This window comes from Lissotriton vulgaris, chromosome 1_1 (genome assembly GCF_964263255.1).
Source record: "Lissotriton vulgaris chromosome 1_1, aLisVul1.2, whole genome shotgun sequence".
NCBI classification, from domain to species: Eukaryota; Metazoa; Chordata; class Amphibia; order Caudata; family Salamandridae; genus Lissotriton; species Lissotriton vulgaris.
The window spans coordinates 972,266,946-972,285,371 of record NC_141685.1 but is presented as its reverse complement, the minus strand read 5'-3'; the positions used below and the strand labels follow the sequence as shown (position 1 = coordinate 972,285,371).

Sequence of the window (18,426 nt, the reverse complement as noted above, 5' to 3'; positions counted from 1 at the left end):
CTTTAAGAGATCAATGCCCATCAAATTGTCTGGGCAATTTGGGGAGAACAGAAAAGAGGCCATCACTGCGTTCCCCTGTATATCCAGGGGCACCTCACTAGAAAGTGGGTTGGTAGAGGGCGTGCCGTCAAATTCTACAGATGTGACCGATAAGCCAGACAGGGGCGCCCTAGGAATCCGTTTGTGATAGGGCACTTCTAGAGGCCCCTGTGTCGACCAAGAATTTGCCCTGAGTTCCAGCCACTGAAGCTGTGTCATAGGGGCCTGATTGATAAACTGGAAGTTCCACTGGTTCCTTTCCCTGTCCTTGACTGTCTCATGCAAATTCATTGTCAGGAAAGTGGTCACCAGAAAAATCGTGTGCAAAAGCCTGTCAATTGTTACAAAGACATTTGGGCATTGTCCGTTGGAGGGTGGGACTCTACCTCTACTCAGTCCCCTTCCCTGACCCATTGTATTGCGCTGTAAAAGAGGACAATCTGCGCGCCAGTGCCTTTCTCCTTGCAATACGCGCATTGGTCCTGGGACAGTTGACGTGGGAGTGGGTGTGTTCCAGAAGTTGCGGGCAAATAATTATTCTGTAGACCTCTACCGTTTCCTCCCCCTCTAATGCTTATTTGTGAAAGCATTACTTTTTCTTTGAGTTCTTTTCTTTTCTTATCTTTTTCCTCCTCTATCTTATTCTGCAGATGTTCATAATATTGGGCCATAGTCAAGATCTGTGTGGGTGTTGCAGCAGGCCATGTGCTTTCGCTACTCTATAACGTTGTGGAGATGGGTGGAAGCAATCCTTTAACAAAAGTCTGAACTAGTAAGTGTCGACCTGTCTCAGTCGTCGAGTCCTGTCCACTGTAGTCAATAAACACCTGGCTGATGTGGGAGAAGTAGTCTGATGAAGTTTCCTCAGATTTTTGTTTACAAGCAGTGATAGCTGTCCAATCTACCTTCCTAGCTGGAATTGTGGTCTTCAGTTTGACCATTGCAAAAAATAGCAAATCTTCGCCCCAACTAGGTGGGAAGGCAAGAATGTGGAAGAAGGTTGACATTCCGGCCTTTCTCCAACTGCTGACCTCTACTTGCCCTATACTCGATCTAGACATTGAGAAATCAGAAGAGGTCTTCACCGAATGGTTACTTCAGGCAGCTGAAGTCCATGCCCCCTGTGTTAACTTCTCCCGCTCTCGCCCCAACGATGCTCACAGGTGGTTTACACCTCACCTAAAAGCCCTTAAACTTAAAGTCCGCCAAATGGAGCGCAAATGGCGCGTAGCCTATTCAGAACATGACAGAGCCAACTTTCGCAAAGCCCGCAGGGAATACCAAAATCTCCTCCTTACAAGCAAAACTGATTATTTTTCTGATAAAATTCTCAAGGCTCAAAATAAGTCAAAAGAGCTGTTCAACATTGTGGAAAATCTCAGCTCTAGCGACAGAACTTCTCTTCCTATTGTACCTACCCAAGAGCTCTGCAACACACTTAACTCTTTTTTCTTTGATAAAATTTGTAAGATCAAACAAAGTATTCTCACTACTCAACCCCCTCTTTTGTTTGCTGACACTTGTTACAATCCTGTCACTTTAGATTCCTACCCCCTCATAGATAATATCAAGCTACTCAAATTATTAACCAAAGTTAAAACTGGCTCCCCTGACGACATTTGCCCCCCTCACATCCTGAAAGAAGTGGGCACCAATCTTCCTGGATGCTTACTTTCTTTTTTGAATGGATCACTTGTACAGGGCAAAGTCCCATGCAACCTGAAAAAAGCTCTTCTCGTTCCCCTTATAAAAAAGGCAGGAGCTAACCCGCTAGATCCCATCAACTACAGACCCATATCGCTGTTGCCATACTGTGCCAAACTGCTGGAGTCACATGTCTGTGAAACTATCTCCAGCTTCCTGGAAAAATCTGAGTATCTGGCACCGAATCAAGCAGGGTTCCGTCCTTGCCATTCCACCGAGGCGGTTATCCTCTCGGTGCTAAATACTTTGAGGCGCAATGCAGATGCAGGAATCCATCAGGCGCTCGTCCTACTGGACCTTTCTGCTGCGTTCGACACGGTCGACCACACCATCTTGGTCGACCGTGTCGAGCAGGCAGGTCTCAGGGGCCCCGCATTGAGCTGGATCCGCTCTTTCATCTCGGGCCGCACACAATCGGTCAGACTAGGTTCATTTTCTGCTCCCACTATACCTACCACCTGCGGGGTGCCACAGGGTTCCTCATTATCTCCCCTCCTCTTTAATGTCTACCTTCGCCCTCTCCTGCACTCCCTGCGGAACGCTAATGTCACCATCTTTAACTACGCGGATGATTTGCAGCTCATCTTCCCTCTCAACACCATGGACTCAGTGGGCGAATTCCAAAGAACTATGTCCCACATACTGAGTTGGATGAGCTGCAATCATCTGAAGCTCAACCCGGGCAAGACTGAGCTGGTCCTGCCCGGACAGAGCCCACTTAGTTGGAATTCCAACTTCTGGCCCACCAACATGGGAGCGCCTCCTACTAAGTCCCCCGTGGTTAAAAGCCTAGGCATTCTCATCAGCGAGGATCTCTCGCTAAAAAGACAGGTTGGAGCGGTGGTATCTTCCAGCATCTTTCAATTGAAGAAAATAAGAAAAATTGCTCGTTTCTTTTCTTCAGCAGCACTCACTCAGATTGTCCTCTCCTTGGTTCTGTCCAGGCTGGACTTCTCTAACAGCCTTTACCTTGGTCTCCAAATCGGTGAGCTTAAACGTCTCCAGCTTGTCCAGAACCAAGCCGCTAGGCTCCTCCTGAACATATCCAGGAGGCAATCAATCAGACCTGGCCTCAAGCAGCTACACTGGTTGCCAGTTGAGCAACGTGTGGCCTTCAAGGCTGGGTGCATTCTGTTCAGGTCCCTGAATGACTCTGGCCCTTCTTTTGTCAGAGATCTATTCAAAAAATACTGCCCCTCGCGTCACCTTCGATCCACCTATAAATCACTTCTGACTGTACCTTCATTCAAAAGGAAACGCCTCGGAGGCAGCTGCTTCGACCATCAAGCTGCTGCTCTTTGGAATTCTTTTCCTCTTCATATAAAGCAGAATGATAACATCCTCAGCTTTAGACGATCTCTGAAAACCTGGCTGTTTTCTCAAGCTTACTACTGACAGCACCACTCTGTTTCTTGACTGCCCTGCCTGGTTCTTCCTATAGCGCCATGAAGCCTTCGGGCGTACGAGCGCTCAATAAATCCCAACTAACATTAACATTAACATTACTATATTACCTGGCAGCTCTAAAATAGCTTCTGCAGGCCTTTCACCTGGTTTTCTATCCCTATCCATTGTCGTCAAATCCTCCCATTTATGCTTGAACAAGGCCTCATCGTCAACTTTCCTTATGGGTCTCCAAATATCTGGGGGCAGAATTAACCCAAAGAACTGATCTATGTCAGTCAGTGTCGTTGTATAAGTAGTAATAACTGTGTCCAACCCTTCGTAGAATCCCAAATGATTCTTCCTGGGGTCAGGCAAGTCCTTTTTGAAAACTAAGATGTCAGCTCGAAGCAACGGAGTATACACCCAAATATATAACGTCCTACTTTTGTCATCTGGACTATCCAGTCCCTCAGCAGTACCTGCCCCCCCGAGTGGGAACAAAAACTGGAGCTGCTCCCCTTATTGGTGCCTTATGACCTCCAGTCGCACCCTCTTTTACTAGTAGCTTTTCCTCTTCCTCCTGGTCTCTCCTTAGAACCTCCATCATTTGTAGCGTGAGCGCTAACAAACTGTTGCTTTCCTCAGCACTTCCTCTCCCCTCTGTCAACTTACGATACAATCCTCTAACATGGTCTGCTAGTGTCACTTTTTGACGTTTCTCATAAAGAGAGAATATTTCATAAGCAAATTGTTGTAGGAAGTAGCCCTTTTGAGGTGGTGCTTAGGCCTCATAGATAGCACAGATCTGGCTAGAGGTGAAAAGATCCTCCAGGCAGATGCGAACTAGACCATCCAGGGCCTGTTTCTGCGCAGATGTAATGCGAGGTGTGTGGGATCGAGCAGAAGATGTGGTCTCGGGGTCAGATTGAGGGGGAGGGGCAATGGTATCGGGAGGTAGGGGTTGGGTATTTTCGGAGGGTACATTTCCATCGGCGGCCGTGGGATAGAATGGGGAGGGACATGGTACGGTGGTGGTAATGAATGGAGAAGCTCCTCTTCATGGGGGTCTGCTCGCGCTAGTGGTGCGCACAGAATACTGATCAGACACATTCAACCTGTGTTCTCTATCTGTACACGCAAGGTTGGATGCAACTTTTTCCTGTTGTAATTCTATTAATGTCTGTTTATTACTTTTTAGCGCCTCGTTCTGTAACCTCGCCTGAGCCCTTCTCTCTCTGTCAGCTCCCTCCTTTTTTCATTGGCCTAGGACATCAAACATAGCTTGTCGCGACCTTCGTTTAAAGAGCTGTATTTGTACAACTTCAATTTTGTGAGATTCAAAAGAACCATATATGGGCCACTGAGTCTCTTTATCCTTGGGCGTGTATTTATGCCATACTGAATTATACATTATGGGAGAAATACCATATTTTATGTACATATCCTTACTTGAGGTACCTTCCGGGTGAGCAGGCGGACTATCTTTTAGCACCCTCGATCGAGATATACAACTACCAAACCATCGTGCAAATTTACTAAATGCAGGCATGTTTTTATATGTTAAAAAACGTCTCTACAAATTTCTAGTTCGGACAAAAAGTCCACATTACCCACCCAATATGACTTTTTGCAAATAGTGACTTCTTACCAAAAGATAACCAAACAAATAACAAAACTGTGTCGTAACCAGCAACCTTACCGGAATCCTTTGTCTTGTTCTCCAGGCGGTCTCTTTCCTGCAAAGATCGTCCAAGTCTATCGGGGGACCGAGTCGGGACCGGAGCCACTTGCGGGGGTCTTTTCGGATGTAGTGAAGGTCTGGTGGTGGCTACGATGACCAGGGTGTTTTTCATGTAGGCATGCCCCACCACCGTCACGTCAGTTCAAGTTCCTCGTTGGGACCCCTTGACCGGGCAGCCGCGTCTCTGATCAGCCCGACGTTTGGGCATCCATTGTGGATTTTGGAGGATCACTCAAAAGGTGCAGGGTCACCCTTTAGTCCACGGGTCCGGAATACAAACTGAGACGAACTCTGGAGCACAGAGAGAAAGGATATTTATTACAATCTCATGAGATGGAGAGAGCATCAACATCAGACACCCATAGCTGTCTGAGGAGGCAGTCTGCTGAGTGCTTTGGTTCTTCACCTTATATTCCCTTCATCCCCACCCTGTGCGTGCCAGGTGAACAGCAACAAACACCAATAATTTACAGACGAATAATGATCAGTTGTGATACAATCAGCAGGTGTTGGCTGTTTGGCCCCTGCAGCGCATAGGTGAAAAAGGCATGGTTATATGTCAAACAAAGACTAATCTGATAAGCACAGATGGTAGCAGTGAGGCCCTTGCAGGGTGTAGGCGAAAAGCAGGTTTATACAAATAAATCCGCAAATGGTACTTGTTTGGACCCCTGCAGGGCACAGGCGAGAGGTATTATTACACAGCAAGCAGTGATAAATCTGATAGGCCTGTTGATGGTAGCTGTCGGACGCCTGCAGGGAGTAGTGTGCAGGGTGAGAGCGATAAACATCTGGGGAAAATCCCTGTCCGACTGGTTGAGCATGGGCTGGTCAGTTTTTCAGGCCAAAACACGAACAGGGTGCGAGTGTCAGTGCAGGAATGTGGCAGGTCAAAAGTGGAGCTCCAGAGTGTTCGTGATACAGAGAGAAAGTCAGTCATGAAGGGTATAGCACAAAATGGTGGAGTGAATGGCAAGATAACAGACCTACTTTTCCACATATGTGACCTATTGTAATTTGAAACATCCATGACCATCATCCGTCGCAGAGGCATGACTTAAGGGTACAGGTAATTCGGAATGTAAATGTAATACCACAACTAAAATACCTTTTCCTTAGTCCGGAAGATGGGTGAGTCTTTAATTGAATCATTACATTCTTGGAGCTTCTTTGGCAACCACAGCTGAAAGGATAGTTGCAAAGCTTTCATGTGACATTTGTACATTCAACTGCTTACTGCAAACGAACCAGTCCTCATTTTTTACTAACCATTCCCGTGTATTCATGGTAGGTCTTTGCAAAACATTTTTTAACCATGTGTCTTGGAACAGGAAAACTATTTAATATGAAGATGTGTGCGTCCTGAGCAGACTTGTTTGTAGGTACATGGCTGTTGAGACCCAAGGACCTGTTGGATTGATGTGAAATACTCCAGAATATGGAACAAGTGCTGGGATATGTAGTTGTATGTACCTATATCGCTTTTTTGTTTTGTTTTTTTTAAAAATAATTTTGCGGTGCTTCAGTCTTCTATCTAGATGGGCCCCTCGTCTTTACTATTAATGCCTTGTTGACGATCACAGCTAGGCTTCGTTCCTTTTCTGAGCTGATTCAATCTTTAATTGTTGAATCCAGCTTTGCCCTGCAAGTACTTAAGCAATAGAATGTGCAAAGAGAAATGAGCAATTGGTCCCTCCTTTAAACTCCTCGACTCCATTTTCCAGATGATTTGATTGACGTGCCTTCTGGAGGTGAGCAGGCCTTCCCAAGCCGTCCCAAACTTCTGATTGGTGGATTCAGGGGCTGCAAGAAGGGAAATATGCCAAGGTAAGAAATTGCTGATAATTAAGCGACTTTCTTTACAACGGCAGTAACATTTCCAAATTCAACTTCAAAATGCTAAAGAAAATGGGCTTTGCAGTGCAACACCTTTAGGATTTCTATTTTCACCCATATCAGTATCACACAATTGCATAAAAACTGGGCTTCTGTAGCAACTTTGTTACTGCTACACATTGGCGTTTGGTTGATTTGTTTAATATAAGATGCTCTTCAACAAGGATTTTGGGAACCGTCTATGGTGTTAAAATGAAAAAAGAATTAATGGGATATTGAAGTTTACCCCTGTGCTTTTATGGGCATCTGTATATTTCCATATAAAAAGCCAAACAGTGGTATTATCCACCAGAATAGAATCTTAAGTATTCTACTTACTGTGCACTGCAGCAGCACCCACCTGGCAGATCCTTGGTACCTTGACTCTTGGAAAGCACAATATTCAGCTATTGTGATTGGTCAGGGCATTGGACCCCTCCTGGCCAGGAGATTATATGCCTTGGCGACGGAAATCCTAAAATCAGATGGCTTGCTCACTGTCCTCCCTCTCAATTGGGTGGTGAAAGTCTGTTTAGCTTACCGCTAGTAGTAGAGCATCTCCATATCTTGCTTGGTTTCCAATACATTGAGTTTATTTGGAACCTCAGAAAAGCTTTTAGAACTCTGTCTGTCATGCACCTTACTTTCTGTCTGCTGTCTGCCCAGTATCTTACTGTTTATTACGATTATATTTTTTCTCTGTTCTGGTGAACACTGAGCATCCCTAACTGAAGTTGAGAACGGCCTAATTTTACATAATAGCAGAATTTATATGCACTTCTTAATACTCTGCATTCTGTCCTTCTAATACAAGGTCTACCACTTAAGTGACATTCACAGCAGCGTGTGTACTTATTGATGATAGGTAGTTTAAGGGAAGGTATTCAGATGCAGTATCCTCTGCTCTGTAACTGATATACCATTTAGACCAATCTGATATTGTGTAGTGCTATCTAGCAAATCCCGATTATTTAGGTCTGTTTTTTGTCTGTACTGTTTGCATCCAACTGTTATTTTTTATGATCAATGCAGGTGTATAGGCAAATAGTAATGTCCCTGAAGCTGGATGCAGAGATAACGAATATTTGTTTCATTTCCTTCTCTTTGCACTCTCTTAATTTCCATCCTTTCTGAGACTATTCCTAAATCTCTGGCCACCTCTGTCCCACACAAAGGTGTTTACTATATTCTAAAAGGATATGTATTTAGTTTTGTTCACACTGTTATTGCATAATTTGAACCATTGTTTATCATTAGTGAATCTGCTTTAAGTACCAGGTATTTTTTATATTTCGACATGGATTGGAAGTAATTTATAAAGAGTACATTGTCTGCATATTCCTCCTTTTGTGAATTTGTTCAAGGCTTCAAGGCTTGGTTCTGAGCTTGCTTTTGGTGTATCATTGACAACTTAATCAGTATTGTCCCTCATCTGCACCGTCCTCCAGGAGATGCTTTTGGGCACACTCCACAATTATGAAGGTGAAAGTCCTTGCCTGATTGACAAAAGATGCTGCTTCTGGAATAAAGGGGCTCATGATTCTACCCCCTTTCGTCCTAGTCCCCCAAACAGACGTAGATCTGAGGCTCTGGTTTCTGAACTTGTCTTTTCAGCAGTACAAGATGTTGTCTCTGTGCTAAGTCTGTTGGCTCTGAATGTGGAAAAGTGGTTGGCTTCAGAATTCCTTTTCCCACCATCCTGGTCTTGTGCCCACAGATGTAACCTGAGTTTCACAGTTGTACCCCATCACCGTCTGTTCACAGTCCTGCCATTCAGACTGAGATCCGCAGTACAGCCATGTACAAAGAAATGGAGATTCACTGAGTCAGTCAGGAGGTCATGTTTTTAGATGACTGGCTAGTGAAGGCGAAATGCTCTGGGGCTGGCTCCAGCTGGTGGCTATTCTCCTTCATGACTATACTTTACCATCAGTGCCCACACGTCTCACTGCTCTCCTACGTACAGTCTAATCTTCATTAGCCAGTACTGGACATGACCCACATCAAGACTTTTCTTCTTCTATTCCGCTTAGGATTGTTGATGTTTGAGAGATGATCCTGAGGTTTGGGACTCAGACTCTGATCCCTGTTCTCAGTCTTGTTTTTGCTTGGCCCCTTGTTGCCACACATCTTGTTTGTGCGAAAGTTCAGACAGTGGATAAAAACACTACAATGGTGCCAGAAGTCACAGTGGCCATAGCATCGGGAGAGGCTCAGGGCTCCATTCCAGTACTTGTGTTCCATTCCTCCAGATATGCTCTGGTAGATGAACCCCTCACCCTTTTGGTGGCTCACCCCTCTTTGGTCACAGATGCTGCCTTCACTGGGCTGAGGTGCCTAGTGTGGCGAAATGATGGTGTGGGTCGTTAGGTTCACATTGGATGAGCACTTGCTCTTTTGTGTTTGAGTGGAGTACAGTTCGACTTGCTATGAAGGCATTTCTATATTCATCCTAGGGAACCGCATTTAGTTTGTCTGACATATCGTCTGACATATCCACTAAATTAACTGACAGTGGTGTGAGGTGATGTACCCTATATTGTAAGCAGATTTGCCTATAGCAGCGAGACGTTTTCTTGGTTGTGGCGCATCTACAGATCAGCCTTAACATGAGGGTGGATGCTCTGTTTCCTCTCACTGAAGGACCACAAATAGGAGCTATACCCCAAAGTAAAGGAGGTGATATTTTCCAGCTTGGAGTTTCCATTTGTCTATCTTTCTGCCACTGTCCACATCAGGAAGTGCCCTCAGTTATGAGCCATACATGTTGCTCTTCATTGTCATGCCTTCAGATTCAGCTCATTCTTGGGGCCTGCTGTTTGCTTTTTCACCGATTCTGCTTGTGTTGGAAGTACTTCATAAAGTGATGGATCATCCAGTGCATAGGATTCTAATCCCACAAGACTGAGCTCCAAAGATCTGGTGCACTGATTGGTTGGCACTGCACACTTGCTGCTATTCATTTCCCACACAGAGTGCCCTGCTTTTGCAAGAAGATCAGATCCTCTACCCTATATCACAAATGCTGTGACTGTACACATAGACACTGAGAGGTTTCTGTTACTCCTCTGTCTTCCTGATAAAGCACAGATGTCTTCTTGGTGTCTTGGAACCCTGCCACCAAATCAATTTACTTAGGTTGCGGGGCTAAGTTTGTCTAGTGGTGCGAGTCAGAAGTCACCATTGCCTTAGTTCTCACACTTCTCCGTCTTGCAGTTTGTGTTCTCCCTTGAGTATCAGGGACTGAAGAGACAACAGTTAAGTGCTGTTTGCGATCACGTTTGCCTGATCAACTTTTCCTGTTTAAATCGCCACTAGTGGCACACTTTATGATAGGTTTGCTCCATTTGTTCCCACACTCAGTCTATTGTTTCTCAGTAGAATTTGATTCTCACTCAAACTTTCTTGATGGTATCTAGTTTGAACCAATGGGCAGTGGTCATGTTTGATTATTACCCTGCAGACCATTCATTTTGTGACAGTAATTTTCTTGCATAGGATGGGAGACCTTCAGACCCCAATATTTGGTCAACCCGCTACAGTTTTCTACCCGGACAAGTTGGTTCTTTTAACCTACCAATCCTTCTTGCACAAGGTGGCTTCTTTCTTTCATAGGACTAACTCTATTACTCTTCCCTTTTTCGTTCTCATCCTGCAGAGGAGGAGACCTAGGCCACACCGATCAGGACAGGATAGATGGATGGATGGATGGATGTTCAGTGCGTACTGGGCTCTACCAGAACTAAAAGGTGCAATTCCGTGTCAATGCTCCACTTCGTGCTGGGTTATTCTCTACATCAAGATCTGCTATTTGCTGGCCAAAAAGACTATCTAGATTGCATTCCTGCCCCTTCCACTAGAGCAATTCCTGCCTCCCTGATCTTCTCCACATTTGTACTGAGTCTAATATATATGGGCAGCTACATGGTCAAATTTTCATACTTTTGCCAGGCACTGTTGCCTCAGGTCTTGGGTATGCAGTGACTGGTTACTTTACCTGAGCTCTGGTGCATGCTTCATTGGTAAAATAGCCTTACTCTGTCCCACCTGCACGTAGATGTTGTTTTGGGGAGCGTTTGTAAGGTGAGAAATGCGGGAAAATATATCCCATCAGAAAGAAAATGAACATGACCATTGTTAACCATATCTCTGGTGGATACTTTAATCAAGCTGATCCCTTTTCCCCTGAGAAGTTGGTGCTGTGACTGATATTACCCCAAGGTATGCAATACATCATCAGCTGTATTTGTTTCTGCATACCTTGCTTGGGCATGGAAAAAGTTCACGGTCCAACCCCAGTATGCCAATTGGTGCCTAATAAACGCCAGCGTCATCATGTCAGTAATGCTAGTTGGAGCCGCAAGGTGGTGTTGAAGAGCAATTTCTAAGAGCAAATGATCTTGACCAGCATGACACCTGGAAGACTAATTAATGAGATGAGGAATCTGCTGGAAGATTTTGTATCCACAAGAAACTTAGTCACCGAACGTAAGTAACTTTTTTCTTCAGTGCATCAAATATTTGCCCGAGGCTGTGGACTGAATTAGAGGTATACTAATTTGCATATCTGTAATGCATTTCTTCCTATACTGTCCTGTGTGACTATTATTAGTCATCATTGAATAGTGTCCCTTGTACTATTGCAGCACGCCTTTATTTGCACTGCAGGGCTTGAATTCCATATTTGACATATATATTTTTTAGTACTTACTTTGTCTTGATTTTCTTGTTTTAGTGCTCAGTATACGGGGTATCCAAGATGAAGACCCACCGGATGCTCAGCTCATGAGGTTGGACAACATGCTGCTGGCAGAAGGAGTTGCAGGACCTGAGAAAGGAGGCAGAGGAGCCTCGAGAACTCTAGCGGCAGCAGCAGCTGGTGGCTGTGCCAATGACAACAGCATTGAACACTCTGACTACCGGGCCAAACTGTCACAGATCCGGCAGATCTACCACTCGGAACTCGAGAAATACGAGCAGGTGAAGTCTATAAAGAGATCTTGGCACTGAATCATATTTTGCATTGGTTTGAGAAATGTTTGTTTTCTACATGGATGCACCTATGTTAAATGATAGCCAGATGTAGGACACCTTGGGTCATAACGCACTACTGTGCTCTTTATGGAGCTGCCCCTCCTTCGGGTGTCCAAAAGCACAAACTTGTTAAGATGGTTCAGTGGGCTTTTTCCCATGCAAGCCTTTTAAATACATTTTTATGACCACTACATCGGCTTCCCTGCATGCATTCAACAGGCACTATACCCTTGATGCTTCTTTTATAAGAAATGCACAGTATGGCTTTGAGGGGTCTAAAGTGCCTGTTTGCTTAAGCCTAAGCTGCTTTCTGCTCTGTAGTACCTCTCTATTCTGTGGTGCTTCTAGATCTATTTCAGTGCAATAGAAAAAAACCTGCGTTAGCAGCTCTAGGCGGCAACCGTACTCACAGGCTGACGGCAGCAGAAAGGTTGCAGGTTAGAAATGGAAGTGCTGGTACAGGAGCTGTATTTTTCTATCGGCTATCCCAACCACAAATTCGAAGCATTATAGTTTTCCCTATACTATAATACATAAAACAAGATGAAGTTTACTAGTACCACCTTAATAGCAACTGTTTGATTTGATTGCAAAGTAAGGACTCCTGTCTTGCCACTAGAGCAAATACCCAGATAAGGTCACTGTGCTGTGGCTTCCGACTTTTATATTATTACTGATCCATATATTCATGGGCATTCTGGGATTAATCAGACTTTGGATGGATACGTACAAATGGCCAGATCCTTTTATGTAATAGTTTCACTTGTGTGTGCAGAGGTCAAGGGGTAAGGCGTTATGGCGTATCGTAATATTTACCCCCACTAGGGCAGAGACTAATTTTTCCTTCTCATTTTCCAAATTGGTTTGAAGAGACTTCTGGTGCATGCGAAGACTGTTGGTACTCAAGTGCATTCTTTTCCATGCTGTTTGTCAAGTAGCGTGAAGGAGTGAACTCTGAAGCTTGGCGGAAAAAGGAAAAATATGACATTTCCATCCTTGCTGCTCATTGAGCAGGAGAGCTCAATATCCAGGTGGATGCTCTTGGCTGTCTTTAAGCATTTACTCCAGTGGATCCTTTATTTAGTGGGATTACAATGCTTTCAAAATGTGGCAGCATCCACTGGTAGATCTCTTTAGGGCTGACCTGATCATAAGGTTCTAAGTTTAGCTCCATGGAATTTTCATAGGAGAGCATAATTGAGAGATGCTGTGCTGGTCCCCTGGTTGTGCAGTCCACCATTTCTGATTGTACACATGGTTCTCAACCTTTACTGAAAGGTTTTGACTATAGTCATTCGAATGGCCCCTGAATTTACCCACAAAGCTGTGTTAAATGTTCTTTCACCCTTTAACACCCAAGTATGGGTGATGAGAGGGTACATACAGTTTGAGCTAAAGGAAATGTTAACCATTAAATTACAAGGCCTGTTGAATACTGGATGACCAGGTACTTTTGTGGTCAATGGTATTTCTTGGTAAGGTTTGCCTTTAAGGCATCTGACAGTATGGCAATGCGTCTTCTTGTGTTAGAGAGGTCTGTGAGGAGATTTGTGCATTTTGTACTGGGAAAGTGCTACTGTTACTTCATTCATAGGTACATTTGCTGCAAACTTACAAAGCGAACAATCTTAGATCTTTATTACCTAAATTACATTTTCTACTATTGAGTACTAGGACAGAGACTTTGAAAGACACGTGGTTCTGCATATTTTGGCTATTTTTTGTTAGCTAAAGTCTCTCTAGCCAGGTTGTTGTATTGCAGTAAAAAATAAAGAATTACCCCAGGGAGCATTATCTTTAGGAGTCATTGATCCTGATGAATGCTTTGTTCCTTTAGCAAATTATTACCCAGCTACCTCGCCTCCGTCTGATGCATGTTTGCTATTGGCATGATAATTATAAAATTGAGTTAACAATTTAAATTACATCACCAAATGTTCATCTTGTATCTTTTAGCAATTTAATCATCTCCTCTCAGTTCACTTTTCGGTCTGCAACTTTTTGTATGCTCCATTATCTGTCAGAGTCTGATGCAAACATATCATCTGTTGTATCCCAACTCCTGCCACACATAAAATAAATCTTTTTTACTGAACAGGTGTGATACTATTTGTCCTTAACACTATAATTTGCTGCTGCTTTGATTTTTAACATTTTGCTTTTTAGATGGAACTACAAAAATCATTATCTTCTGTAAGTTCTTGTTTATTTAACATGCTTGCAGGCCTGCAGTGAGTTCACTACTCATGTTATGAACCTGCTTCGTGAGCAGAGCAGGACGCGGCCTGTGTCGCCAAAGGAAATCGAAAGGATGGTGAACATCATCCATAGCAAGTTTAGCACCATCCAGATGCAGCTGAAGCAGAGCACGTGTGAGGCAGTCATGATCTTGCGTTCACGATTTCTGGATGCCAGGTACAAGCATTGGCTCTTTATATTTTGTATTTTCCTTATGTATGGTTTCATTGCCAGAGAACAGCAGAAATGATCCCATGCGACTTTCTCTGACGTCAGAATCGATCTTAGTAAAAGTTTTGAGCATGTTAAAACTAATATGACAGTTGACGTCTGCAGTCCTTGCTCTTCTTTCCAACTTCTTAAGAGACTATGCAAGCCTTTTACAGGCTCACTCTGTCTTGAGCTTGCTACACTTAGATGCTTAGCACAAACCAGGGATGGATGGGATGCTTAGCACAAACCAGGGATGGATGGGCCAGGAGCTCTCTACAAAGCAGGTCGCATATGGAGTCATGTTAATCGTTGTAGTCATGTGTAAAAGATATACTTTGCTTCTCTAATAGCCACAATCTGTATCTGAATCTGTATCCATTTCTAGGCTTATGTGTGTTTCTCCAAGTCTGTATGATTGTATTTTACATTACAACTTGTGGATGTATGCATTCCTGCTTGGTTGCCGAATACACCCAGATATTTTGCAATTACCGATACATTTTTTATATCTGTTACCACCTAAAGTTTTTAGGATTGTAGGATTACTGTAGGAGCGTCTAAATATTTCATGTGGTTTTCTGTGCCATTGATATTTGATTAACTTGCCTTTTGAAACATGTTTATGCAGTTTTATTCAGTTTTATTACATTGATTAAACTTCAGAAGATTGTAAAATATATCACAATGAGCTTTGTCTCCCTGTTTGCTTGTCTAAAAGCCAAAGCTTGAGCGGAAAAACTATCGAGCCCAGGTTAAGGCAAGGAAACTGTTCAAAAGCATGGCTACGAGTTGGTGGGGCATGATTTTACACCAAGAAAAAGGCCATTAAAATCATAATCTATAACGCTTTCAAGTAAATTCTGTAGCATGTTTAGTAGGTTGACTTTTCTTTCTCTTTGCATATGGTGGTACTAAATATTAGTAGGACTTTATCTTCAGTGGTCATTTCTCTTCATCCTTTTAAAATTAATAAACATACCTTTATTTCCAGGCGCAAACGACGTAATTTCAGCAAACAAGCCACAGAAGTTCTTAATGAGTATTTCTATTCTCATTTGAGTAATCCTTACCCAAGCGAAGAAGCCAAAGAAGACCTAGCAAAAAGGGGAGGCATTTCTGTCTCGCAGGTAAGTGCTTAGAGGTATGTTACAGTGTAGGTGTTTAAAAATATCTCTGAGATGAGATTTTAGCTGCCTGTTAGTACCATTAGTAATCATTGACCTCAGCTGCACTGTCATGTATTACATAATGCTATTTATTTTATTGTTTTTTTTTTTTATAAAACAGATTGCTTTACAGAGTAGGATTATGAGCAGCACATGCTGGACAGCTGCCTGAGCGGGTGTGTACAAGAGCAGAGTGCATAGTTCCAGTTATAAGTTTTCTTGAGTATAGTCTTTCATGAAGTACAAATATCTTGACATAAACTGTACAAAGATCATGGATCGCTGGCTTTAGAATGCAGAATTTTACAGGATGCAGTGACCGTTACTCAAAGTGCAGGATGGGAGCTGACCTCTGCACATTTGAGACATTTACCATTCAATTGGGTAATGAGGAATCACTTGGGCTATTTTCTGTATAGCCTTCACATAATTCCATTTTTGAGAGAACCAGACTTGAGGAGTTGGGTTGGCATATTGTTTAATTAGGGCTTCTGGTTTTATGGTATGAATGTTTTTTTTACATTTTCATCCGTGTTTTATCCATATTTAATTTTTTGCTATTGTATTGGTATTTATCCATATTTATTTTGTTTGAGTATAAATTAAGTCGTAAAATGGTATATTTCCATATGTATTTAACTGATAAACATGCACTCCTACTTTGATGCCTGTTCCGTTTTAGCAAATTAAGCAGGCAAATATATATATAAAAAAAACACTACACTGACAGGAGCATATTAGCATTATATACATATATATGTTAACATGCCTGTATTTAAGGGAATCCCATCCTGTTTTTAATCCCCATGGTGTCTATCTGCTTAGCAGTTGGTCTGGAATTCATGAAGGACAACAAGGAGTCACACACACGAAGCACAATTTTCTGTGTTTTTCCGCTTAAAAAAAATAAATAGACAGGAAATGTCTGTATTTATCTGTAATAATATGTAAAAACTGAACACTGGAGGCAGTATGTATAATTAAATATTTAGGTAGTAACTCAGTCAGAGTTTGTTTTTTACGTATTTACACCTGTTGTTGTTAAACTGAACACAGATAAATTATCACGTTGTTCTATTCTGCTTGCTTCCAGTTCCAGAGTTCATAGTAACCTCAAATGTATGTTTTTTTTAAAGAAACACAAATATCCAAGACCAGGGTCCAATAGTTCATGAAGTGTCCTACACCAGGAATGATCTTGATACCCTTTATTATCTAGTAGTTAATCTAGACCCTTTTCATCAAATGCTCCTAATCTGTATCTCTCTTCTCCATCAACCATAACGAAGATAGGACAATTTTTGTAACAGTCAATACTCTACAGCACAATGGACTCCCCCCCCCCCCCCCCCTCTCCCCACCAGACTTAGTTGTGAACCCATATACAGTCAACATTCACATAACTCATCCCTCCCGTCAAGGCCACTCTCCCAAGCTGAGAAGTACTTCAACCATATTGTTTACTCGCTCAACCTATTCATTAGATTGTCAATGTTGAATCTAGTCCAGAATACATAATACTATTTCATAGCTACCAAATCCCTTAAAGCAAAGCTCCACATAACACTAGTTAAAAGAGATTTTTTTGTGCACGCTCCATATAATGGCGTGCCCTTCCTAATAGTTACAAATGTTAGATGCACCCTTAATAACAAAAACATTTTACAAAAAAGTCAGTCCTTGTTCTGGAAGAAGTTCATATACTAATTGCCGGTCATCAAAATAAATGGTTTATTTAATTGGTGACGTTTAAGGGGACGATGAAATAAGGATTGCGAGATAGAGGCTATCATTCTTTTTCTTTAAGCATGTCAATTTGTAGGCTTCTAGTAAAGTAAGTTGCATCCGAATATACTGAGAAAAGTTTTTCTACTTTTGTAATTGAGATCTTAAGTTGCACAGAATATTAAAAGCTAGAACCAGCTACTCCATGGCTGATTGTCGTCCCGAGCGCCCTGGACTGTGACTGGTAAAACAGGCCCCAACGGGTTGAATTCCTTACCCTTGTGCCTGAAGTCCGTGGTGTGGGACGTGATCGTTGGCTCGTGGGCTGCGCTCTGTTCGCCCAGGTATTGCTTGGCTGGCTCGTGTCTCGGCAGTCTTGGCACTGCACCCCCACTACTGAGCTCCCTGAGGCTGGGCGTGATAGAAGTCCAGCCCGCTACGGTTGAACTCCCCCCTTCCCCCCCATCTGTGAGAATATGCGGAGCTGATCCCTTGAGCCTGGGCTGGGGTGGGAGGTTGAGTCAAAAAATTGGCGTCAAGAGCATTCCGTTGCATGGGCAAGGTTGTTCAGACCCAGGGGGTGTGGTAGTGCCGCTCGTGTTGTTCGTTCTGGTTGGTTTTTAACACAGGGACTTCAAAAACATTTGCCGCCAGTCCTGTCTTAACGAGTCGCGGAGGTTCTTGTGGTTGCAGACTGAAGTAGAGATGAGTCACAAGCTCTGTCCCCGAGGCGCTGGAGTCTTTGATGACCCCCCCCCCCCCCCCTCCCCCCCCCCTGCAGCTTCCTCTCTCTTTGCCTGTTTGGGAGAATCTAGGTTGGGGAGTCAGCCTACTTGGTATTTCTACGTATGATGGAGCCCTGATTGACTTCTTCCTGCTTGCCGGTCTGTCTGCCTCTTCCTGATGCTTCATACGGCACTCCTTTGAATTCCTTGTGTTGCATTATTTTTTGCGGGCCTCTCTCTGGGCTTTGGTCCTCACTCCGGGCGCCCATTTTGTGTGGGTGTTGCCTTCTTGGGCTGTTAGGATTCCATTTTGTCCCCTTGCCTTGGACTGGATGATAGGGCATTCCCCTTACTATACCTATGGTGGCCATCTTGGAGGGGAGTCCCTGCCTATGGATAACCTATACTGACCTGCATTTGTTGCGACACTGGTGTGTTATTCCCTTGCCAGTAACTCTTTAGATAGATATGTTTTTCTTGAACACCCTTTACTATTGATGCTGATACTTTGGCCTCCCCACCCTCACTATGCAAGTCTGGATTGAGACATTTGAAAGTGACACTCCAAGCCTAACCTATG

At 43.4% G+C, this 18,426-nt stretch overlaps 1 protein-coding gene across 1 annotated transcript in view; it reads left to right on the top strand.

Annotated features, from left to right (window-relative positions):
- Positions 1 to 18,426, top strand: part of LOC147748316 (pre-B-cell leukemia transcription factor 1-like) — a 380,397-nt gene that overhangs the window by 120,067 nt on the left and 241,904 nt on the right. Inside the window, exons 3-5 of the mRNA XM_086960153.1 lie at positions 11,481 to 11,725; positions 14,004 to 14,194; positions 15,222 to 15,357. Of these exons, the coding sequence (XP_086816279.1) occupies positions 11,481 to 11,725; positions 14,004 to 14,194; positions 15,222 to 15,357 (572 nt within the window). The remainder of the gene's footprint in view (positions 1 to 11,480; positions 11,726 to 14,003; positions 14,195 to 15,221; positions 15,358 to 18,426) is intronic.